General features: G+C 45.3%; 1 protein-coding gene across 1 annotated transcript; it reads left to right on the top strand.

Annotated features, from left to right (window-relative positions):
* The first annotated feature begins 444 nt into the window (after positions 1-444).
* On the top strand, positions 445-22,307 carry LOC135921756 (TGF-beta-activated kinase 1 and MAP3K7-binding protein 1-like). Its single transcript, XM_065456056.1, has 10 exons — positions 445-503; positions 597-667; positions 1,710-1,780; positions 2,868-3,009; positions 4,630-4,737; positions 7,330-7,438; positions 15,386-15,578; positions 20,604-20,727; positions 20,881-21,000; positions 21,683-22,307. Exons 1-10 carry the CDS (start codon positions 476-478, stop codon positions 21,797-21,799), a joined length of 1,083 nt encoding a protein of 360 aa, XP_065312128.1. The 5' UTR covers positions 445-475; the 3' UTR covers positions 21,800-22,307.
* The last annotated feature ends 3,943 nt before the right edge of the window (positions 22,308-26,250 follow it).

Genomic DNA, 26,250 nt, shown 5'->3' with positions numbered 1-26,250 from the left:
CTCCGCCCTCCCGAAAACCGCATGCTGTAGACACTTTTAATAAAATCAATCAAAAGACGATAAAGATTGAAAGATAAAACCAATAAAAGGTTTAAAACTGTGAGCTTAAGCAATCTTAAGCTATGAGTAGATTGTACACGCCAGCTCTGAGCTACAGCCGGTAACGATCGTTCTGTATGCAAAAGCACGGCCTTCGAGATTAACTTCGTTCACGGCGAGTGTCGCTGTGGTATACGATGTTGATAGTAGAAAACGTTGCCGATAAAATGTACTTCGCAACGGTAGAAAAGTTCAAAAGTGCATTATCAACCATTGTGAAATGAAAGTAAAACTACGTTGTGTGAAATGCGTGGTGGCCCTCGAAGCGATCGCTGCCCAATTTCGGAGTCCATGCTTGTGCAGTTAGCCGAAACCACCGGCCGAAACCAGCCAAAAACGCAGCCGTAAATAGCCGCGAGCTGCCGCTGCTTCCTCTATGGCTGCTTCCTTCGGTAACGCGGCGCGTAAGTTGCGCAAGTAGTTGTGTGTGTGTGCTGTCGTCCGGTTGCTGGATTGTTTACACCGATTTGTGTCGGTTGTTTTCACCCATCGCTCAGCTGACATGCCAACCCGCTCCGAAAGCACCGACGGGTCCAGCTCCTCTGGTCGCAGTGGCTCCAACGACACGGTGAGCTCTGTCGTCAACGATTTTCTTGACAGCTCATGCTATCTCTTGCACTTGATTCCAGATCACAAGGTCTCGTCACTTACATTGTATTGTTATGTAATTGCACTGTCATATCATTATTTGCATTGTACGTGTTAGAAGCCGAACTAACTGTGCATTGAAGGAGGCACGCAAAATAAATCACTCATTGTTGTGATCAAAATTTGGAAATTTATTTACGCATGGTTCATTCCTTTGTACAAAAGGAATATCCTTGTAACTTTCGATAACAACACGTAACTGCCAAACAAAAGAGCTAACAGATATACTTGGTCCTTGCTCGGTCATTCTGATGGTTTCGCATAACTTCCACTGTGTCCGGCACAGGGCATCGCAAAATACGAGCGCTCGCTTGAGGATTCAGATAGTTCTTCCCACAGTGCTCAGTGTAATTTGCCAATGATAGTATAAGTGGCAGCCACACGTGGTGAAATTGTTTTCAAGAAAGGAAATGCAAGCAATGCAGATTACAATTATTGTTGTGGTACAAGATAGGCCCCAAAGGTGCAAACTTTTTCAAGAGTGCACAATGCCAAGTTAAAAATGTTGTGTCGCTACTACATTAATACCTTGTCAGAGAAGCCATTGCACGATGATCACTAGCTGGCTCCTCTGAGTACTGGTTCTTCTTGTCACTCTTACTGCCTTCGTTGAGTTGAGTTGAGGAGCGTCCCAGGGTACCGAGAAACTCTCAGGAGAAAAATTTATTCCATTCTCTTTTTGCATCAGGCGTATGTCAACAAATGATACAAACAAGGAAAGAGAAGAAATTCTCAACAATGGTCTTTTGCCTAGCAGACATCATCATCTTCTTTGTGTGTAGTGTCCATTTTCATGCTATCTCTGTCCCATCTAATTGCACTGGTAAAAATGCCTTGCAGCTGGTATTTTTCATGCAGTGCCCTGCTTTGTTCTCTCTCTTATATATATATATATATTCTTTTTTTTTCATACATACACTAAAGAGGTCATCTCAATGCACTTTCTTTTCGAATGTGTCCAGCTTCCCGCAGCAGACACGTGGGGCTCATGGCATGCAGCAGGAGAGTCTCACAATCGCTGTCTCCAGTTTCGGTGAGCATGTTTCCCCAGAGAAGGATGTGTGCACATGAACATGTTCTTCTTGCTGCAATGTTAATAAAAGGCACTGCCTTGACAAGCCAGTAATCTATGCAGTTGTAAACCCTAACATAAACTGTATGCAAACATAGACGACTCTTTGGCAACATTTTTTTGTGTACCATCAGCGTAAGTTGAATTGTGAACAAGGAAAAACTCATAATTTCATGGGAGTGCAATGTCCAGTCAGTCCATAACTGGCTCCTAAGCATCGTGTAGTCCCAAACAGAAGTTTTGGAGCCTAAATTTGGAAGTGGCTACAAATGCAAACAAATGTTGAAACATAACACTACTCTAGTTTTCTATTTGTTCTGTTTGAATCTGTGCTGGTAGCACATTTCCATACCTCTCTGTGTCTAGTTTGTGCTAAAATTTTCAACAGCATAACTATAAAGTTAAAGCTAGAGAGGTGGAGATTTTGATTGATTTATTTATTTATTGAACAATCCCCACCATGCACCAACGGTACATAAATTGTAACTTTTCAAGTCTTTTGCCGTAACATTTGCATGAAATGGTGTACATATGAGATTCTGACTGATGGAAAGTGTCAATATTTATACAAGTACCAAAAGTACCAAGTGTCATTTATTGTGATTGAGCGCGAAAAAAACACATCTGTTTCATGTCGTATTTGATGGCCAGAGACACAGGAGCATGATGACTGCAGGCATGAGATAGGTACATGTACAATTTGCATGAGGAAGTAGTGCGCCTATTTTCGGTGCTCACTTCTAGGTGATATGTTCTTGTTGTGTTAAAGTAAAACCATCATGAAATATATTTACAATTAAGATCTGAGCCATTTACTGCTTAATTTCTGCAATTGGATTCATTTGTTGCACAGTGTAAGCAATGTTGTGTGGTGCGTCATGATACTAGACAGGAGCAGCACATATTGAGAAACACAAATGAAGTTGCCAAATGCGATGGTCCACCAAATCTGATGACTGCACCTTTTTTTGGTTGTTGCAACCCTAAAACAAGGTGTGTATTAAAGCCTGAGTAACATGGTGTTGTTGGTGCCCCCTGGTGTGTGCAGGGTGAACAACGCACATGCCCGTGTGAGTTGCCTGCTTTGTGCCACTCCAATGGGTAGCACCCGGTGGTTGGTTCCCTTTGTTGGACGCCGGCTGCCTCGAGAGCTGGCCAAGCGCCTCACACAGGCCTCTCAGCCAGAGCAGGTCAGTCATCTACCACTCTGCCCCTAGTGCCCAAACACCCTGTGGAAATAAAACGGGCTCACTACGAATAGGGAGGGAGCATGATTTCAAAATTAGACTGTAAGAACCCCACTGGCTGTAACATAACCTAAACATTGAAGCTTTCTAATGCACGAATACCGTAAGATACTGCGGAACCACCCACCCCACTCTCACTGAAGATTGGGTTAATGTAGGTATGTGCACTTGTCGGGTTGATCTTGAAATGCCGAGAGGTGCAGCTCACATTCTTTCCCAACGCGCGATGCCGCTCGACCACTTCCATCTTCCTGGGGACGGTGAAGGAGTACACCGTGTGCCTTGCAAATTGCTTGAGAAGTGTGGGAACAACGGCTGTGTGCTGCACACTTTATCAAGATGTGTCTTACTAAAGCCCTACAACCACTGTTTTTCCTTGAAGGACTGTTCATTCTCACTCTGCATTATCTTCAGCCCCATCGGTCTTTCCCTTTCCACTGCAAGGAAGCAAATATTCCCATCATCACCCGCAGCAGTCTCGTAGTGACTGCAGTGGGGTGAATGTTTTGGCTGATGCTGGTGGGCGCTTTGGAAGGGGTGGGCGATTGACATATAATTTTCAGGATTCTGAAATTTTGGAAATGTTAATACTGGGCCCCTGTGCGAAACTGGGCGCTTCTACGGTATTTTGCGGTAGGTGTAACGTGTGTATTTGGTTATGTCGTTTCTGTACCTTAGTGCCCAGACACCGTCTGTAGCACGCACAAGGTGTTTCACGTGCCTCACTGCACCTACCTCCCTGATACGGCCTATTGAATTTTATTTTTTCTAGTTTTTTCATCTTTTCTTTCTTTCTTTTTTCCCCTTTAGTAGGAGACATGGCTGTTACATGAGCACAGCCATTACACAGGTCCATGCAGCACATTGTGTCTCAGTTGTAATGGACTATATATATCTTATAATGGGATGGTTTTGAGGAAAAGCTTTCAACTGCATCTTATGATATATTGGCTGCAAATGTTGTTGATTGTGCCTGCAAGTACTACATGGCTAAGAGAAAGCCTTTACTGCAGGATGTTAAGCTGTCACTGGTCCGTGGGAGATTCCGTATAGAGTACACTCAGAAACCGCCCACCCTATCCCTTCTTTTGCACACTGGAGTAATTAGCGATAATACGTGAACTTTCCTAGTAATTTTGATTACTTTAAATACCTGTGTTGTTTTTCATTCAGATGGTGATGCCTTGCATGACAATTCTTATAGGGCATTGAACAAATTAATCTTTCCAGTACGCTGTTGGGAAAGCTATGTGGAATATGCTGGTAATCGGTCATGCCCAGTACAGTCATCCATTTTCGCCTGCGGAACGTTTTAGGCTCTGACATTCCAGACATTGCCTGTCCATACATCTATAGAATATTTGCCCTCAGTTATTGGGCAAATTTTAGGCACTACGGGAGTGGGCCAGTGACTGGGTATTGCAATAAGTTTATCTTGCATTGTGTCTCCTCGTTGGTTGCCTCCACAACTGTTCTGTCTGTGCAACTCGGACATCTCTGTGTCAATAAGTTGTCTACAGAGCGCTAGTGGTAGGCTGAAGCGCGGGCAAACTCTGTATGCAGGTCCAGGCAGCACTGGGTTCGAGCTTGCAGGCTGTGCACGATGCTTGGCTCCAGAGCCTGGAACCAACGCTGAGCCGGCGAGATGAGCTCCTCCGAGCCCCGGACCAGGTAAGACTATTGGAGCCCGGGGCAGGAGACACGTGGTCTACCCTTTTCGGTGGAATGGCTCATTAGATAAGGCCAAGCATATGGGACACTTGGCCATTGCAGGGTTTAAAGGGCCCCCTGCACACCTTTTCTTGAAACTCAACAATGTGGTGGAATTAGCTTGTTGCCTCTCAAGGAATATATTCCGTAAAATATTTTTGAGCGCAGATTAATCAGTGCACGTATACTTTCCCTGTTCCCCTCCTACTCTTTACTTTGTCTTTGCTGGGGTGGCATGGCAGCAATTCTCTGCTTTTTTATTTTCTATTTGCTATTGTTTTTCTGCAACATGCTTATGGTAGCCCTTCTAGGTTGGCACATGGCAAAGGTGCTCGAGGGCAACAATGCAGCGGCAATAGGACAAGGAGGGTGTGTTAACAATCTCTGCTTCCTCATTTCCCAGAAAATCTGAAGGGGTGTGCTTATGTCTGCCCGATGGCTGCTGCCTATGGGGGCATGCAGCGTCGTCGCTGACACTGCCCAGGGCAGGAAAAGAGCTGGGCTAAAACAGAGACAGCAAGCATTCAGTTATGTGAGATTGCAGGTTCCTTGCTGCATGCAACAGAATAATATTTCGTTTGCATGTTCATGCCTAAGATCAGAAACATTCTCTTACTGTGTTAAAAAAATGTTTCAGAGCCCCCTTATGATAAAAGAGACAAAGTGAAAAATTTTAATGCTGTGGTTCGTATGCTGCTGTTGGGTGCGAGCTTTCATTATCGTGACCCAATCTGAGTGAGCTCGGACTGCCCGCAATACATCGTCCCGGTGACCATCGTAGAAAAGAACACTCGATGAAGCCAGAGAAAGTATAGGGGAAATTAATTGTTACCTTTCATGTTACCTTTTTGATGTTCAGCGACAAACGATGAACATGAAAAGCAACCGTCTAACGTTAAACACTTCAAATAACAAGCCTAAAATACTGGATTATGAAAATGTAAAAATACAGCCAGGAGTAGAAGACAGAGTTGGGATTAGTGGTGGCCACTTGGTTTGTTAATTCTATTCTGAGATTGTGCGCGGAAAAAAATGAATTTCTAAACTTGTATTCTCTAACCTTGTTTGGCAATTGATTCATGGAGAGACATAATGCGGTAGAAATATGTATGTGTCCCTGTGTACACCCGTTCTTGAAAAAAATATATTCCAAGACATTTTTAAGTCTTAATTTCTCCCTCCATATATTTTAGTGCATCCCATTGAAGGCTCTCCTTCGCAAGGGACATGTAAAATGTCGCCTGTAATTGTTAAGGGTGAACCTTATGGCTTTTGTTGTTATATAATGTTTTGATGCATGTTATGTTGTTGTTATGTTGTTGTTATGTTTGTTATGGCCTTAGTTGTTTGATATTTTTATTTAACCACGGGTCCCGTACTGTACAAGTGTATTCAGGTATCGACCAGACATTAATTTGCTGCTGTAGCTGCTTAGTTTCTATTGGGAATCGTCTTGCGTTTCTCCTCAGGAAATCTAAATTTTTACAGGCTCTGGCTGTGATGCAACATATATGGTAGTCCAATGATAAATTTGTTGATAAAACACTCCTAGGTATCTAAATTTGTTTACCGGAGTAATGCAGTTGCCATTTATAATATAATTAAACTCATGTGTAATTTGTTTTCGGGTAAATGACATCCTTACAGTCTTCTCAAAATTTATGTGCATCTTCCAAGTGTCGCATCAATGAACAAATTTGTCTAGCTCATCCTGCAAAGAAATACAGTCACTTGGGTTTTGCATTGCTCTGCATAAAACGCATTCATGTGCAAATAACCACAGAGAAGACAACAGGCCGTTACCGGTACCACTCTTGAATATCGGGAACCATGGGCCCAACACAAAACCTTGTATCACCCCTGACGTCACTCTAACCTCCTGCTAGCATACATTGTTAAGTACTCCCTGACTTTGTGCATTTAAATATTGTCAAATCCATGTGATAACTGATGTGTTTATATTGTACCATTCTAATCTTTCGATTAATAATGAGTGAAGATTGAGGTTGGAGGCTTTTCTAAAATCTATAAAAACTGAATCAACTATGAAGCCCTTATCTAGTGCACTTGTTAAGTCATGTATTAGGTAGTTCTGTGAGTTGGGTGACACAAGAGCAGCCGTTACGGAAACCATATTGTCTAGGAATCAGCAAGAAGTGGGCATTCATGATGTTAGGAATCGGCCTGTAATTGGAAACATTGTTGCGAAGACCTGACTTGTGCACGAGAACAATGTTCGCCAATCTCTGGTCATTACGCGGCACAGTCTCGTCAAGCGATTTTTGGAATATGATGCACAGATACTTGGACACCAGATGGGTCCACAAAGAAAGCCGTTTAGGGGACAGACAATGCGGATTCGGCTCTCACCTGTGGCGAGTTGTTGGTTCTTCCCCTTTCATTTTTCTTTACTACATTCCTCTTACTACATTTCGATTAAACCTAACAGTCAACTTCCCGGTACTTTCCCTGACTTCAGTGTCTGCTTCCTTATATGGTGGTGACGTAACAAAAAGATCGAGCCCCTTGGATCTGCCTATTCGTCTCGCCCAGGGTCCTGGTGAGGCCTCCCTGGCCGCCCTGGAGGCAGAGCTGTCGTCGGGATGCTCCCTGGCACTTGCTGTCGTCATGGGTGGCGAGCACCTGTACATCGCCAACTTGGGTGGGTGCACGATAAATCCATGCCAGCTCTGTTATGTGGGATACAGTAGAACCCCGCTGTTACGTTCCTCACTGCTGCGTTTTCCCGGCTGCTACGTCGTTTTCATCCGGCCCCGCATAGCTTCCATAGGATCCAATGTATAAGGAACCCCGCTGTTATGTAGTAGCTGTGAAAACGTTCCCGCGTGATACGTCGCAACTTAGCACCCCCGAACCCGCCTGGGCTGAAGTAGGCAACGCACTCCAACCGCCATTTTGGCTTTTGACGAGTTTTGGCTGGGCTTGGCCATGCTTGGCTATAGAACTGGCTGCAAGAAGCCGCACGCCAGTTCGAGAGGCCTCCACTAAGTGGCCATTCTTGAAAAATGCTCTCACTATCATCACTGTGATTACGGTCACCGCATGGTTGTTGGACGGGTCGATTCACGGAAGGAAACTCGGGAGAGGCCCTCACGTCACTCTTTGTGAAGCAAAAGTGAAACTGGAAGTTGGCGTTGCTCGTGGCGTTGCTCCGCCTATCGGGCCAGCTCTTCTCTCTTGTTTACGTTTCTCCCATGCCGCGCCGCGCGCAACCGGGCTGCTCGGACGCGCGCACTCCGCAGCAATACTAAACAATCGTTAGCAGGTTAGCATGATTACGCCAAAGAGGGCAACATTTCCCGCGGATATTCCTTCGTCCGTTGCCATTGCCGTGGCGCGGTGACGACGAGGAGCACGAGCCGCATGATGCCGAGGAGTGGCCAAATTCTAGCTTTGGAGAAGCCGTCGCGGCTCTGGACCTCCTCCACAGATACGTCGCACCTCACAGCGACGCTGACAGCAATGCGGCCTTCCAGGCTATTGAGAAACGTGTGGCAATTTCTAGCGAGCGAAAGAAACGGCAAGCCATCATTCTAGACTTTTTTTAAGTTCTAAGCGCACTCTGTGGAAATAAATTGTCTATAGTTGAAGCTGCCCTTTTTTTCATTCATTTTCGCAGCTTTCCTCACTGTTGCGTTTTCCCGGCTGTTAGGTTTTTTTTCCCCAGTCCGGTGAAAAACGTATGAACGGGGTTCCACTGTATATTGTACCCTGAGAGCCACTTCTAGAACCTATTGCTGCATGAGAAACACTTTGCATGAATGAAGAGAAGTGTTGACTAGTTAGAACTTGTTTGTGGCAGTAGATTGGCAGGGCCAGAAAAGTCTGCAAAGGAAATGTATGCAGTTATGACATGGGAGATTTCCAAGAAAACTGTCATCGTGTTAGCTTTGGACACTTACCACTGCAGTCATAAAATACACCTTCACCCTGTTTCTCCTCAGTCATCCTAGTTAAAAAGACTGACAACCAATTTTTATGCTACCCACCTTTTTTACTGCAGTGGAAAGCTTACCAATGGAAAGCTTACCGGGCAGAGAGTTTTGATCTGCATTGAGGATGTGAGTTGTTCACTGAAAGCATGCTGGAAACTGATAGGCGAGCACAATAGTGATTATACGCCAGCATCGATGGGAGGCAGACCAGTGCAGTCATAGCTGTGAGAAAGTATTATTTTGCTCATCATGCCACTGTTTTAGCGATTCATGTTTTCTGAAGTGTTAAATTATTTCTGCAATAATCGCTACGTGCTTTCGTGGTTTCTTGTCCGGCGGATTTGGTCATTAACAAGTCAAAGGTGTTTTTTAGCTAAGCCAAGTTAAGTTCTCTAAAGCGAAATGACGCTTTTACACATGATATACAGTTCAGCGTGTTGCTGTAGCCATGTGTGCGCTTCTGATTTCCAAAGCATGTCGTCTCTTGAAGACCTGAGCTAGCTAGAACAAGGATTTTAGCTTGCATGCATGCTCAGAATTTCACGTGCATATAAGAGCAATCATGTGCATTGCCATGCACAGAGGGGCACGAGCGTCGCTTGTTGGCATGGACCTGTTTTACTTCATAATACGCATAGAATAAAGCCCAAAGGCCTAGTAATATACAAACTCCAATCTTAAGCAATAGGTATGCAGTACTTAACAGTACCAAGGCTTCACCACCAGTTTGCACCACTTACTGGTTTTTGAAACTTTCTTTGCCTATTTAAAATTATAGTTCCTATTCAAGTTGCAAACAATTTGCTCGATACTATCACTATAAGTCATGAGCATTTCATTTCCATCAATGTCTCCTAACACGTTCTGGCCAGTTGTCAGTCCATTCAAGGGCAGCGCCACCTCTTAACCAAAGTACCTAGTCTAGCCACAATATTCAGCGACGCTTCTCAGCGATTCCTCTGGTAAGGAGTTGCACGAGAAAAAAATTCAGAGGACCCTTAAGCTGTGCCTTTAAGACTGGAACGCGACTGCATTCAAAGATCCTTACCATAACCACCTCTAAACCAAACTACTTATACCCCTGTCAAGCGGGCAAGTTAAGTGCACTTACGGGGAGTGCACTTCAGGACCTTGAGTCACACTTTAGGCAACGCGCTTCTTAACGGGAAAACAGAGCGCACTCGCAGTAAAAAAAAAAAAAATAGCGACAGACTAAGAGCGCATATTTAAAGGTGTAAATTAACAAGAGAAAGCTGCTAAAAAGCGATTGTTTTAAGTAGAATTATACAGTGAAAGCTCGTTAATTCGAACTTCAATAATTCGAATTTATGGATAATTCGAACTGTATAATCTGGTCCGGCCAAGCTCCACAGAAGTCTATGTATTAAAAAGTCCGTTAATTCGAACGCGAAAAGGTTCCTTCACGGATAATTCGAACTACGCTCACCTCGCACACGGCCAGAGAAAAGCGCCTACTGCCTACACACAAGGCTGTATTGCCTCCGAAACGGAGAGAACGGCGAGAGAAAGCAAAATCGGAAAAAAACCTAACCGATGCGGGGTCAGCCAGAAGGCAGCTGCGGCTGCCGCCTCTCCGTTCTACGTAACCTCCGAGACTTCTTGCCCATTGCGAATCTCGGAGGCTTTGCAAATCTTGTACAGCTGCTAATGTTGTGCGAAGATGGCATGGCAAGCTCCAAAACACAGCGAATCAAGTACGTCGCAGCTGCGCTTGCAATCAAGAACCAACGAATCAGGGCCTTCGCCACCTTCACATATTCAGCGTCTTTGTCTCGGCAGTCTTCATCGGTTGTGCACCTCTGTTTTCAGCTTAGGAGGTATCGGCCGTCGCGATTCATTGTGATGGTGTTAAGCCTCGGCTAACGTTCGTTTCGGTGGACATCGGTGGTGTGGCACAGTCGGACCCAGAGCTTCGACTTGAAGATGGCGTGTGCCCGCGGCACACGCCATCACTTTCTGACACGCCAAATTTCTGACATGCCCTACTGCTTCCAAATCGCAGTGTACTGTTGCCCTCCTTCACTTTCGTTAGTTCGAACTTTCGTTAATTCGAATTGAAGCGGCTTCCCCTTGCGGTTCGAATTAACGAGCTTTTACTGTATATAAAAACAAACGTCATCTATTTGTCTCAACAAAAAGCGAAGATGTTTTTATTATAATTGTGTTGCAAGTCAATGCTGGCCAAGACGAATGCCTAGCGAATTTAAAACAACATGGTGGTGTGCGGCGAGGTGGCAGTTGATCCTGCTCATGATCCTGCTAGAACAGAATATGAGCGAGTATATATGAGCAAAGACGGCGAGTTCGATATTTAACTACACTGCAAAATGCCACGCACACGGCTCAAAGCACGACCGGCGTGGTCAGCACGCTTTCACACCAAAATAAACACGACTGAAGGAACATGGCGGCGCCGCTGTGCCACATCATTCTGGCGCCGTTAGGTGCGTACACGATAAATTCCTTTCTTTATTGCGCTGTTTCGCTTCTCGCTAAACTCAAATTATATTGTTAAAAGCTGCTCAATAACTGAAATGAACTTTTGTGTCCTTTTTCTATGCATTATATTTTGCGTCGTTGAAAGCGTTGGCGGCGAGGCTAGGCACTCCTTCAAACCGTTGGCGGCGAGGCTACGTACTCGGCCAGCAAAGTGCGTTCCGTGAACGTACTCCGACTTGAGTGCACTCATTTGAGAGTACACTCGGCTGCGACGTTAAGATTTGGGAAAGTGCACTTAAAAACTGAGTGCACTCGCCGTAAGTGCACTTAACTTGCCCGCTTGACAGGGGTATTAGTCTAGCCACAATATTCAGTGACGCTTCTCAGCGATTCCTCCGATAAGGATTTGCACGAGAAAAAATTCGGATGACCCTTAAACTGCGCCTTTAAGACTGGATCATGATTGCATTCAAAGATCTCTGATTGCTTGTCACGCTTCCCGGCAACTGCAGCTTATGTAACCATAATGTTTTCCTGGAAATGCCGATGGCGAATGCTCAAAGGCAAGCTTTCTAGTTCTTTTTTTTTCCTTGTAACACCATTGCAACACCATTTGGATGGTTTTGCAAGGAACCAAGCGGGCGCGCCTCTTCATTTTGCCTGCACTCTCAGCACTACTTCAAGGAGTGCAGCTTTTTTGTCTTCTGTTTGACAGTACGTCATGCTCTTCAATTTGGCTTGGTGCAGGAGCGAGTTCATCACCAGTTCCTTCTTCTCCTCCACTTGTTACTTTGGAAGCACAGGCATCGTGCGAGCTCTTGGTAGCACATAAAATGGCACTGTGCTGATCAATTCATGGTGCACAAATCTATATGTCTCCCACTTTGGTCAAAACAGTGAGCCCAGCTGGCATAAGGAGGCAAGATGCAAGTTTGACACCAGTACGATGTCTGTCCAGAAAGTTCACGAACATTTGAAATTACTGTTTGACGAATTACTTTGAAGGTAACGAACCAAAATAGTTAACAGGTAAATGCTAGTAATTTTTTTTTACAAGGTTAGCAAGCTTTATGTACAGGCCATGTATGTTTGTCAGCATATGTGGGTAACATACCTAATTTATTTCACTTGAACAGCATAAGATTATCCTGCGTTCTCTGATGAAAAGAATGGTATTCAAGGCTACAAATTCGCTGCCACTGCATGATACTACCACAATATAGGTTATTGCGATAACAAGAATAAAATGCCCGCAGGACACAGCAAGAGCTGGTTTGCTGCTGCACCTGTTCTATTCACGAAGGCGATGAGGCGCGCTGGCGCTCACACAATGCAAGCTCGCGTGCCACCACACACTGCACACTCGAAAACTGGTTCAGAAGATGCAGCCAAGTTGAAGAGAACTGAATTTGGTTGGTTCAGTATCTTCATTTGCTGTAACCAGAGCTTTAGTGCATTGTGAAGTTGCTGTGATGAAATTCATTTGTGTAAGAAACCTTTCAGTTGCTCTCGTCAGTGCTGCTGCATTCTGTCACATGTACTATCGGCATCAAATGAAAGTTGAACAGCGGAGCGCGTGGCCCAATCATAAGTGAAGATATAGTGCGCGCCGTCCAGTCATCACCATTGACAAGCGCGCACATCCGATTTGGCCGCACTGCGCGATCCCCCTCTAGTGAGATAATTTCGCTTCTGTCCTGGTTCTTACATTTGAAAGGGAGGAAATAAAAAATAAAAACGAAGCTAAAATATTGCAATTTACGGCGAGTCTTGTCGCACAGATCGCCGAAGCCACAAGTGCTGTCGGCGTGAACAGCGGTGCGCGTGGTGCAGTTTGTACCGTCATCGCCCGCACCGTGCACCGTCGTCGCAAGGTAGATTCGCCCGCGCGGTGTGGGCGATGACAGTGCAAACTGCACCACGCGCACGGCTGTTCACGTCGACAGCACTTGTGGTTTCGGCGATCTGTGCAACAAGACTCGCCATAAACTGCAATATTTTAGCTTCGTTTTTATTTTTTATTTCCTGCCTTTCAAATGTAAGAACCAGGACAGAAGCGAAATTATCTCACTAGAGGGGGATCGCGCAGTGCGGCCAAATCGGATGTGCGCGCTTGTCAATGGTGATGACTGGACGGCGCGCACTATATCTTCACTTATGCTCGGGCCACGCGCTCCGCTGTTCAACTTTCATTTGACGCCGATAGTACACGTCGGCCACAAGCAGACAGTCTGAAAGAAGAAACTTCAAGAGTGTAAACTTTTCCCGGGTGAACTTGTGCCCACGAAGGAAGTGTAATTTGGCAGCTGTAGCAACAATACTGACAGCACGGTTGTCATATCACATGAATCAGTTTGCAGTCAGCTCCATCTAGAGGGCATGTTTGTGTGTTCTCAAGCAACTTGCAAGCATCCCAGTAGTTTGAAAATGTGTTACGTGGATCATTATACGTAGAACCTTGTCCATATGCCTTGTGAAAAAAGAATGTGATAACTGAGAACACGTACAATCCAAACCCACCAAAAAAAATTTGGCAGGATCAATTGTAGTTGACATCTACACAAGGCAAAGCATTACGTGATGCAATGGGTGTCAAGTTGGTGGGGCCCGAGCAGCCCTAGATGCATGTTATCGTTTTTGTGGCTTCGGAAAGGTTATGTTTGCGCTCTGCAAATTCGGGCTGGGTGGACAGCTTATCTGGGTGGGGCATTTTGGCAGCAAATTTCAAAGTGCCTAGTCAGCAAGAATCGTTGTGCCACGAGATGCCGACGCATGTCGAGCTGGTGGGGCTCAAGTGGCCCAAGATGCGCTTTGTCATTTTTTTTTCTATTACATAGCGTTTTAAGACGGCGACGGGAAAACGAAACGAAATTGAGCTGGTGAGCAATGTTATGATACGATGGCTACGCTGCCACCAGAACAAAACATGATGCTCACTTCGCGCCGCCTGCAGCAAGGAACGACACCGCATTTAGGTTATCACCTATTAAAAGCATGCAGTACGCTTCCAGTGGAGCTACATCCTGTGATACAGATAGATGAAGGTGCTTATTGCCATAGAGTTGGCAGCAATAGCTATGAATGCAAATGTATGACAACCCACAAGGAGATTTGCCGGTACTGGAAGAGGAAACTGAGTGTGTGCCGGCATTTTTTCGTGACACAGATGGGCAAGTACTGCAGGGAAGCTGCCATGACAGGGCACCTACTGCTCCCAATCGCACATGCCTCGTGCCTTTTCTTGTTCACACGGGATTTAGCTGCCGGAAAGCGTATCATACTATCACAGTTTGGCGATGGACTGAATCTTGGTGTCAAACAATCGCATTTTGCGGGAATGTCATCATCATCATCAGCAGCAGCCTGGCTACGTCCACTGCAGGGCAAAGGCCTCTCCGATACTTCTCCAGCTACCTCGGTCATGTATTAATTGTGGCCATGTCGTGCCTGCAAACTTCTTAATCTCATCCGCCCAGCTAACTTTATGCCGCGTCCTGCTACGCTTCCCTTCCCTTGGAATCCAGTCCGTAACCCTTAATCACCATCGGTTATCTTCCCTCACTCATTCCTTCCTTCATTGCATGTCCTGCCCATGCCCATTTATATTTCTTGATTTCAACTAAGATGTCATTAACTCGCATTTGTACCCTTACCCAATCTGCTCTCTTCTTATCCCCTTAACGTTACACCCATCATTCTTCTTTCCATACCTCGTTACGTCGTCCTCAATTTAAGTAGAACCCTTTTTGTAAGCCTCCAGATTTCCACCCCGTAGGTGAGTACTGGTAAGACACAGCTGTTATATGCGGAAATGTATTAACCGGTAAAGAAGAAGCGTAATTGTATTCGGCCATTTTTATGTTTTCGATCCCAAATGTTGACACCGGATAATTGTACGAAACAGGGTCATATCATCAAGTTTCCTCTGTAAGTATGGTAATGATTGGCTCGTCATACCAGCTACAATGCCCACAATACAACAGCGGTCTGATACCAAGCGTACATCTTTTGCACAACTGAATGCCCAATAATGCCGATAAGGTGGCATCCCTTCCAAAGGTGCATTTTCGTAGTCATCGACAAGGCCTATTCTGTCAATCTAGCAGATAGTGTGGAGACACAAACGAAAACAAGAATATAAACACATAACGAGCAAGGAATGTGTGGCCATATTACCCCCTCGCATGTTGCAGGGCGCACGCGAGTGCTGCTGTTGCGCGGAGGAGAAGAGGAGCCGCAGCTGCTAACAGTGGAGCACAGCATGGACAATGCAGATGAGCTGGCCCGCCTGGCGCGGCTTGGACTGAACATTGATGCCCTACCCGAAGATACCCTTCCCGTCACTCGTTGCCTCGGTGCACACCCACACCGGCGGCGCCCTGACGGGTACGTGCATTGGCATGCGTCTGTCCAATCTGTATGGCAGGGCAAGCACACCTTAGTTGAATGGTTGTCTGGCAAAACCTGAAGTGATCTGCTGTTTTGTATTTTTGTGTTTTTCTTATTTCTATTAGCACGCCGTGTGCGAGTATAATTTTTGGCTGACGCAAGTACAGCCAAACCTCACTTTAGTTAAGTTGTACCTCGTGTGAAAATGCCTTCACTGCATCCATTATTTGTATTGTGATAATACTATAAACGTACAATTTGTTATGTGCTCATGCCAGTGAGATTTTAGGTTTAATTCATCATGCGTGATCATTTAGTATATATGTGTTTGTTAAATTGCCTGTATTGCTTGCACTGATCCTTGATCCTTCATGGGTAAATATTTTGTGGTAATGTATCCTCCCATGGTCAAATTTTTTTATTGCAGAATTAAAATATACAGTGACTTACTGTAGGGGGAAATAAGCAAATAATTGTTTAGTTGGCAGTACTACAATTTTTTTTTAACTTATGCAGTGCTATACATGGTTTATTCTTCAATAAATAAATGAAGAATCGTAATTATTTTTTTCAAATGTAAAATTCACACAACCTATTTTTATTTGATACTGGGTGTCTGTAAAGTAACTGTGCAGTGGAGATGGTGGTCTTAAAATTTGAATCTGAAAACAAGACATGCTAAAAAGGACCACCACCAACTTGAAGGCTTGTCTGCACACAATGCTGCATATTGTTAAACACTAGGTGCAGGGTTGCTGGAGTTCTCTCGATAACGATCCGGGTAATGGCTCTCTGTGGCTCCTGCAGTGTGTGGGGATTATTCTCATGCACTCATCCTTTGAGTGCGCCCTACAGATATCAGACGAACTACAGGTCTTGCGCTTTAATATTGCATGTGAAACTGCCATATCATTCATAATTATTACCATATTTTTTGTTTATTTTCTCACTGCACAGTTACTTTTCAGAACCCCAGTAGGTTTATTGCAACCAGGGCCCGTACTGTGTAATGTTACACATTCTATTTTTCATTCGTACCGTCTGTTGCGCCGAGAGGCCCATCTCAGCAAAGGCGATGGCGAACATGCCAATGAGTTGCGTCTAAACCAATGACAAAGGGCAAGAAGAATGTAAAATGTAGTCGATCGTTGAGTAATGCAGGCCCCGGGATGCACGCCTATAGTGAAAGTGAGGCTTGCCATGTGAGCGCCCACAAGGAAACTCAGTGGTTTGCACCTTTCAGAAAGAATTATGTGGAAACCATCGACGATGATTGTCAGCATAAGCAAGTAGCCCAAACGAATGAGCAAGCGAGCGAGCGAGAAGCAGTCAGGGATTCTCATCTTCCACATCGTTTACAATGGGCTGGCCACCGATGGTCAGCCAGCAAGACGTGCAGTGATCAAGCGAGCGACAGCCCGCACTGCTCCTCCCTCATGCTCCTCCCCCCTGCTTGCCTGAGAGCACATGCACTCTCCCTCTCCTTTCTACACCAAATGAGCAAGTGAGCTAACGAAGCGACAGTGTGCACCTCTCCCTCTTTTTTCTTTTCCTGCCCCACCGTGACACTGAATTGCACTAGAGCTCATGCGTGACAATCCCAGATGATTACCCCCCCTACCCCTGCCCCATTAGCTCTTTCCGTCGTCCCTCTTCGCAGCGTGATTGTGAAAGCACCACCCTCTCTGTTGGTGTGTTTCCTCACCTTCCCTCACCCAAATCCAACCACCGTCGGACCACCGACCTACCGCGAAACGATCGAGAGAGCCACAGAAAGCTATTCACTTCAAACCAAAGCGAGGGAACAACTTGTAGTAATCAATTGTTCAAACAGTAGACGAGATACAATCAGTTCTCAGACATGCCTTACAAAAATACACCCATACGTGGCAGTATGGTTGGTTTGCGAACACCCACCAGTAAAAGTAATTACACGCCTGGGAGAGCCATGCGGGCGAGCTTCTCAAGGCAACACTTAGAAGTAGTAAAGAAGATGGAAATCAGTCTTTGCAATGCCTGTAACTTGAAAAAACGTGTGACAATGCCAATTCTAAAGCGCGAGTGCATGACAGTAAATTAGGCAAAATGGGAACACTCCTAAGCCACCATGGTGGCAGCCACCATAAAGTAAAGCGAAAAATCGGTTATGACATGAGCCAAAGGGCAGGAGCACAGTAAGAAGTTCCTTGACACAAGAGTTGGCAGAACATATGAAGTGATGCTAGGTGGCACTCTGTTCTGACAAGGTATGTTCTTTCTAAGTCAGTCACCTCCATACGTATATGTCCGTGACCATTTGAGACTTGTTTCCACGGCAGCACATCTACAGCGGTGGCCTTCAAAGGGTTAAATTCCATATGCACTGTTGTGCATCTTTGAGGAAATAGTCTTCAGAAGTAGCTTGATGGAGTTGAACAAGCTGTTCCAAGATGAACATTCATGCATGAGTTTAGCAAGGCGTAAGAGGCAGAACAAGACAAAATGAGCAAACATCATCTCATCCAATATAAGACTAGTGGCGACACCACTTCTACACCAGTGCTTCGGGATATCATAGGCTTTGACAACACCTTCATCTAACGAAATGACTATCTGTTTAGTATTAGTAAGAGGCTGACACTCTGTGAATGAAACTATTGCAAAACTCGCGTTAGGGAGATACCATGTTCATGCAAAAAATAATAAAATAAATTAATGTTAAAGAGGATCAACAAAGCTGAATCTTAGTGCCATCGTTAACTGTGAAAGCCTGCTTGGCTTTTGCAACTACTTGCTTTGATGTCTTGTTGCTGTGACCTGTCACTGCGATTACCTATGTTGCTGTGGTTATGTGCAGCTTGAAGCCAGGCACAGTAGATTATTTATTAATGCAAGATTTTTTTTAAAAGTGGCTTTAAACATTATATGTACTGCATCTTTCTAAGTATAATTTTTTCCCAGAACTTTTGCCGGTGCATCTTATCCAGTGGTGCAACTGAAATGTGTATAAAACCATGCATGCCAACGCTTCCATTACGCGAGTTTGTTTTCTAGTACAAGAAACCGTGCATGGCAGTATTCTGACAGAAACTGAACTTTGTATTAACAGCGGAGCGACCATTGGTACTGATGTTAGCTCCTAGGGCTCGCTGTGTATGAGTTTGAGTTAAAATAGGGGCATTTTAATACTTGTGCGACTTATACACAGTCAATTTCCATTCGACCCTGACGGGACCAACAAAATCTATCAAATTATCTGGCAGATCGAATTAAACAGCATGCAGAAAAAAACACCAAAGCACACCCCTGATTAATTTGTCAGTATTTGTCCTCTTCTAACACGCCCCCCAATCAAATGCGCGCCCACTTTTTATGTGTCAGAAGTAGAATAACGTACAAATTACGTTAAAGCTCTTAAAAAAGTAGAAATCTAATGCGCACCTGATTTTTTTTTTTTCAAGAAAAATGGCCAAGGGTCTAATACGTGTTGCACATTGGCAGCCGGTTGTTTGAAGTTAGCTTCGCCGCACGGTTTTTAGAGTCAGCTCCGCCGTAATACACCCGTGTTATACGGCAAAGCATACAACACCACTTCATATTCAATTGCACCATGCAGGCAATATTCGGCCCAATTTTCCTTTGAAAAAAAAAAAAGAAAGGTGCACATTAGAAACGGGTAGATACCATAATCAGACAGTGTGAGCTATGGGTAGATACCATAATCAGACAGTGTGCGCTATGGTTACTGATTGAAAATCCACCTAGGGCAGGCAGACTGGCGCTCATCTGACGCCTTTGTTTTGTTCTCAGAACACTTCACGCCACACTGCTGCAGTGACAATCGCTGAGTTTGGAATACTCGTGAAAGAGCTTAGGCTGCAGCCAGACACAATGCCAACTGTGTTCGCGCACCAACCCATCCGGCAGGCAGTGCCCCGGCGAAACGTTAGCCTTGCTATTTTTTTGCCGACATCGGGTGCAAAAAAAGCAAGTTCAAGTAAAGGTTCAGCCAAAGCATACATCACGCTAAATCCTTGCACTGCGGACACATGTAAGCGGGCATTTGTTTATATATGCGCACACAACTACAGAAGGGAAAGAGAACTGGTGGGAATGCGCGGCAGCTTAATAAAATCGTAGTTTTGTTGTGTACAGATCTGAGAGACATGCATGTAATGAATGTGTGCCAGCAAACAATATGCGCGCGTAACAGTTTACATTGTGCAAAGTAGCACCAGACTTGGTCTTCCGTGAACAGCTCGCTAAACAGTGCTGCACACATGAAATAACAACAGTGCAGAAAGGCATCAGCAGCATTTCACGCAACACCAATGTCGCCATCTTTAATAATAACTAGGTTTAACTAGGTCACTAGGTTTAACAATAATTTAGCTCATTATTAGAAACATGCTAACTGGCCTTCTAGTTATTTCCTGTTACATGTTGCAACTGCTAAATTGAAGCCGAGCAGCAATGAAGTGCGATGTCCACGTTGAGATATTCTTCCCCAAAATTTGCTAATGTATGCATTGGCATTCTGGTTAAGATTTTCCCGAACTGCTAGGGGACCGCCTTTGGGAAACTGCAAGCTGGAATGCCAATGTGTTTCACAGCAGATCTTCAAGACAGATATCTTGAAAGTGGTGCCATTCTTTGGACTTCAGCTAAGTAGGCATCACTTCACCTCGGCTTCAATGTGCCGATTTGTGGTCTAAAGAGAATAAAAAGGTGAAGTAGTGCATTTCAGGCAGTCAGAGAAATTACTCTGCAAAACTTTCTCACTGCTAAACGTCCACCTAGCCATGTAGCCTACATGCGAAAAGGACGGAGACCTAGAGATGGGCTTTTCGTTTGTTAAATTAAGCCACCACGTTTACTGTGCAACCAAGTGAGCGGGCATCTGTTAGTTAGTCAATTACATCCATTGTTTTGCTTGAGCACTGTTCACGTGCCATTGTTTCGACTTGGATGACGTGCAATCAGAATAGCTTGGATGAGCTTCACTTCGCTCTCAGGCTGCAGTGTGGCCTTGTGTTTTCGCAGGCCTGACCCAGTGTCAAACGAGCCAGAAATGTGCGGCCCGCTGAGTGTGGAGCCAGGCTGCCGGCTTGTCTTCCTTTCGGATGGCCTCTGCACAGCCCTTAACTGCTCGGGACTTGCAAACCAAGTGAGCAGACTGGGAACTTGATGTTTATGCTAATGAGCAAGCTTCGAAAAAAAAAAAAAAGATCTTAAAGTGGTACCGAAGCATAACTTCTTTGCCGCCTGCCTGACATAAGCCCAGTGTACAATGTTGTGCGTGTTTGTGTAAACCATGCAGGAGGCGAACCAACTGGTTGCAAAGTTGGCATCGCAGCCCGGAAGCGCCCGACAGGCGCTGTCTCAACTGCTCGACCATTGCAAGCTGCCAGCTGGCTGGCCTCATGAGCTCACACTCATGGTAAGCACCAGACTGAGTAATGCCACAAAACGGGGTGTGTGTTTTTTAGAGATACACTCTAACTGCAGCAAAAGAAAGGCTTGGTCCAAGAATGTCCATGACAGGACAAACACCAACTACCAACTGCATAAGCTTGGCCCTTATTCACAAAACTCCTCTTTTCTAATTGCCATCCGCGACTTGCTTTGCCACGGTGTCAAAGCGGTCACTATCAGTGAGCGACAACGGGTGCCTTAAAGTCTTCGTAAGTGGAACCTCAATGCAGTAATTCAGACTTGTCCTCTGGTCCCGGCAGGCGTATTCATTACTTAATGGAATCAAAGTCTCATTAATTCGAATGTATTTGGCTACACACTGGTTACTTCAGACAACTCTTGGAGCTTGGCAAGCACCGCAAATGTGCTACACAAAAGAGCAAAAACGGCAACTAGTGTCAAACCAAAATGAAGCAGCGGAGTCTGCATCACCATAGTCATCAACAGAACTGGTTCGTGAATGACAGCCATGCCGGAACATTTCATGCCTGTTTGTGGCTTTATAGCCTTTATTTGCTGCTGCAGCTTAGTCCACAGCCTTATACTCTGCATGTATCACCGTTTTTCGTGTGAGAAGCAGGTGGCAGAGCATTCGTTCTAAGAAAAGCTGGGGACCAGACGTGATGTGTGTGGCTCACTTCCCACAGGTGGTGTCGCTGTGCGAGGAGGAGGCCCCGCTGCCTGCACCTCCAGTGACAGACGGTCGTGTGGACCCTTACGTCGACTTCATGCCCCTCATTAGTGCCTTGGAAGCAGCACGCTGACACAGGTGTCGCATCGGTTACAGCACTGCAAAGGTCCAATCAGCCGAGACATTGTTCACTGGCATGGCGGTTGCTCCAAGTGGACGTGATCTACCCAAGTGGACATGCGCTTGGGTAGCTGTAGTTGCAATCATATGAAGCCAACAGAAAATGAAGACAAGGAAAGCATAGGGGAAATTAGCCATTACTTTTTTAACGTAGAGTGAATTGCGAATGATGGTGAAATTTGTGATAAACTTCATATTCTTAATAAAGGAACAGAGAGATAAAAGTGAGAGAAATGACAACTTGCCGCTGGTGCGAGCATGCGTTAGCATTGAGCTACAGTGGCAGCCATCCTCCTGTTCAGGCATTTGTGTATGCACGGTAGGCCTAGCTCCTGGCGTGTTAGCCATTGCCACTCACAGCCACGGTGGCAGATATGGGGCATCGTTTCAACCACAAGTGTTGCATAGTATGTGAACATGGCATGAATTGAGCTAAAGGCCAATAAACCCTCGTATGCTGCCTCGTGGCATCAAGGCCCTCAATGGGCAACAAACTAGAATAATAATGGGATTTGAGGTCCTCAATCATGAGTGTTGACAAGTAATGAAGCCAAGGAGAACTAAGGAGAGGAAATTCACTGGTTCCTATAAATTGAAAGGTAGCATTACGAGGTTTGCTTGCCTAGGTGTCTTACGGCCCTTCTCTGCTGCCGAGCACGAGTTCGTAGCTTTGATCCCAGACAGTGGTGGCCACGTTATGATCGAGCGGAACGCTGAAACGCTCTTGTTTGCTACAGTTTGTGTGAAACTTCGTCAAAATTAATGTGACACCCCTCCCCTACAGTGCCCACTGTGCCGTTTCAGGATATTGAACTCTACACAGTTAAATGTTAAAGCAAAGCTTTCTTTGCAAACCCTTCCAGACTTTCCTGGCCCTGGCTGCAAAGAGCTGCTGCTGTCTTGCTGAATAGCTCACATAGAATACTTTAAAAAAAAATTGCATATGTGCCCGATGGTGGGATCGAACCTCAGTCCCCCAGCGCAGCAGCCCAATGCTTTAACCATTTAGGCCACAGTCGCATGTTTATTGTACTTCTGTCGTGCCATTGCTAACTAGCTCTTCGAGTTGATCCACGTGTGCATCACATTGTGTAGCACGGACGCACAAAAGCACGTGTGAGCAGGCCAGTTTCTTTTGCCGAAAAAATGCAGGAGTGAAATGGGCAAATTTTATAGCATTTCATTAACTGCTTCATGAAAGCTTCATTTCAGATAGATTCCAAGATGTGCGTTATATCCGAGTAAATATTTAACTATGAGGGGTATTAAGTTTACGATAAGCTTTATGTTCTTAATAAAAAAAATTGGAAATTACATTCAAAGGAAGAACTTGCTGCTGATGACAGCTGAAGCCTCGGAGACATAGTAGTGGCATGAGGCATCGTTCCATAAGAACACATTCCACGATGTCTAGTTAAGAATTCACTGACATGAAATCTACCAAGTGATAACTTATACAGTTAGCTTTGCAAGTCTCTTCTGCAGTACGTGCAAGTGCTTGTGAGTGCCTGGCCACATTTAAGTGGGCTCGATAAAAAAATGAATGTACATATATTTGGCAATAAAATGTTAAGCTATCAAAATACATGCTTTTTAGTAGCACTGGTATGTCCTGAAGCCCCTCCATACACGTTTTCACCGACCAGGTTAAGTACTGCCAACCCACCCTCCTCCTGCGTGCTCCTCCCCTCAGTTTCGGGCGTAAAGTGGAACTTGCGTAGTCCCAGCTTTTGGTTTTAGGTGGAAGCGAAGTCACTGCTGCATAGAGGTGCAAGCATGCAAAAAGCAAATGTTAAAAAACCGGGAACCCCGTAAGTGGAACTGGTATGAGCAACGAATCGGGAAACAGCGGCGCACATCAAAGGTTGGCGCTACTTAGCAAAAGCGGCGTGTGGATGGAGGGGCTTTAGTATATCCAAGCTGTTCTACGGTATTTGTCATGCTGTGAGCGCTGCGGTGGAAAGCCGGTCTGATACTGAGATCAAGTCTCACTGCAGAACAGAAACACAGTAAAAGTATGCACGCACCAGCAGAAAAACGAGCCAGTAAAACTGGCCAACGATGTCACATTGGCTACACTGGCCGGCGCCTCTGCCGAGCTCGACACTGCATCTCGGCAGCCTTGCTGGTACACATGGCGGACAGAAAAAAGTGGCGGCTCAAGTGTTGGTGACACTGTCAATGGTGGTGAACAGTGACAAGGGCAGATGCACGGACCCCCACACAGTAAAAGCTTCTTTTTCTTTGTTTATAGTTTCTGGGCCTAATCCGGTGAACATCTCCAGTTTCAAAGGAAACAGCCAAAGGAATCATCATCATCATCATGACACAGCAGTCACATGATGGCTTTGGCCATTTGCCGAGTCAGCCCTGGCTAGGGTCAGTAAAAGACAAAGGAATTACTATGAGCTTAAAGGGGTGCATAAACACCTTACTAACTAATCGTAGAATGGCCTCATTATTAGCTTAAATTGTTCCACAAATTTCATGCTGCCAAATTTTTTCAAATCGTTCAGCTATAAGCGGAGTTACCACACTGATACCCGGCATTCTCTCTCTTCGTCTCCACGAGCGTGCTGGAAGCTACACAGCGGAGAAGCCAAGAGAGCAAAGCCCTTGCCAAAAGTTTAGTGCCACAGTGGCGAAAGGGCTCATTGCAGCACCGCATTGTGGCCACCGTAGTCGACACTCGACATGTCGGAGGCCATGTGCAGCAGACGTGCGCATGGCCTCTGACATTGCTCCGACAAAGATGCGCACATCTGCACAGCAGACGTGCACATCTTTGCACTGCGTAACGCAGTGCAAAGATGAAATGATTTTTCTGTCATTTTGAGATTGCAGACAAATTTTTTTTTCAATTATTTTATCTCAAAATCAGCAGTTATGTGTTACTGAGAATGTTCTTGTGATCACAAAATCAGCCAATAGCGTTGGTGGGCCAACTGCTTTCGATGACGACATTGCAGATGAGAAAGCAAGCAACCGTTTACTGCGTTTGACACGAGATTGTTAATTCCCTGCGGCATGCAGTGCTATATTTGGCTCGCATGTTTACAGGAGCCTCGTTAACAGATTGGCAACCTTTTTTTTTACTAGTATGCTCAAAAAGTGTTTCAAGGCCCCTTTAACTTAATGCATTTCTTTACACAAGCTGCATTACATTTCAAGTACAGTTCCCTTCGAAGAAACACAGTAAAACTCATTATCAGCTGACAACCATTCCTTACCACTGGATTGTTTCTTTTTATGCAAGTAAGCGTGTTTAATTCTGCATTATTCAAGAATCCTTGCATTCCTGCTACTGCAATTATGTGCTGCATGCTCAGTATTGTCAGCACTAAGGTGCTGGCATGTCGCGGTGTGAAGGAAAGAAGGGGGAGGGCTCACTCTGGATCCGTAAGTGTGTTGGGCAAAGCATGTGCCTATGTAAGGATAGCGATTGTTTGTGTGATGCGAGCATGTGGGCGACCACAACAAGACAAGGAATGTCAACGGTGAAAGCGTGATGACACCAACTGTATGACAACACTGGCATGAGGATAACAATATGGCACAACAATGACAGTGTGAGTGGTGCACTGGCTGGCCCTGGATGAAGGTCATGTTTTAAAGGATAGAAATTTGGGCGAAGGACTTCAACTCCATGTTCCACAACATTAAACATTTTACCGCATTGCAACTCACGTGAGCAGCATGGAAAGAAAGAGCGACAGATGGTGAGACATTCTTTACTTGTTTATTTAAGACAATTCAGCATTTCCAGGCCTGAAAGCCAGCCACAAGGTGTAACAATAAAGCACCTCTGCAAAGTTTACTCGTTTCAATCTACGCACCTGGTTGCTCCATAAGCAAATTGACTTTGAATTTCATGCTAACACGCATAACCGGAATTTCCGATGAAACTCCCGATATATACTAGCAAATTTAAAAACGTGCAACTACTGCAGCAGGAAGTTAACTGCTGGTCAAAGGAATCCTATTCTCTATACAATGCTGCACAATCGTATCACCACCGGCCAGCGTTGTGCGCAGCGTGGCATCGTGGCTTGGCTCGAGACCCCAGGTTCTCCCGTGTTCAGCTAAACATTTTCCTGGTCACCAACTCGCCCAGCTTGCTGTGTTAATTCAGTGTTCAGTTGATTGCAAACGTATCGCCCAGTGCGCCGCTTATATTATGCTCTTCCATTTCACAGCGCAGACACATCAGTGACCCACCCGAGTCGCACTGGCCCACCGCACATCTGTTCGCAGATAGCACATGCGAACGACACATCGCACCTCACTCTTCTCTCCGGGCAAACGTCGTTCACAGAACTTGCCGCAGACTAGCACACATGTTCGCGCAGTCATAGCGCGAGCTGTCTGAATGTAGCGTTTCGCGCAGCAGTGCCGACAGACGCG

The sequence above is a fragment of the Dermacentor albipictus genome, chromosome 8 (genome assembly GCF_038994185.2).
Source record: "Dermacentor albipictus isolate Rhodes 1998 colony chromosome 8, USDA_Dalb.pri_finalv2, whole genome shotgun sequence".
Classification (NCBI taxonomy): domain Eukaryota; kingdom Metazoa; phylum Arthropoda; class Arachnida; order Ixodida; family Ixodidae; genus Dermacentor; species Dermacentor albipictus.
Note: the sequence above shows the minus strand (reverse complement) of the source record. Positions and strands in the feature narration are given on the sequence as shown.

Bases quoted from the DNA above. Each gene is read 5' to 3' on its own strand.
- LOC135921756 (XM_065456056.1), top strand. From the start codon at position 476: ATGGCTGCTTCCTTCGGTAACGCGGCGC. The intron at 1,781-2,867 runs GTGAGCATGTTT...TGGTGTGTGCAG, and splicing joins AATCGCTGTCTCCAGTTTCG to GGTGAACAACGCACATGCCC. The intron at 7,439-15,385 runs GTGGGTGCACGA...CGCATGTTGCAG, and splicing joins CCTGTACATCGCCAACTTGG to GGCGCACGCGAGTGCTGCTG.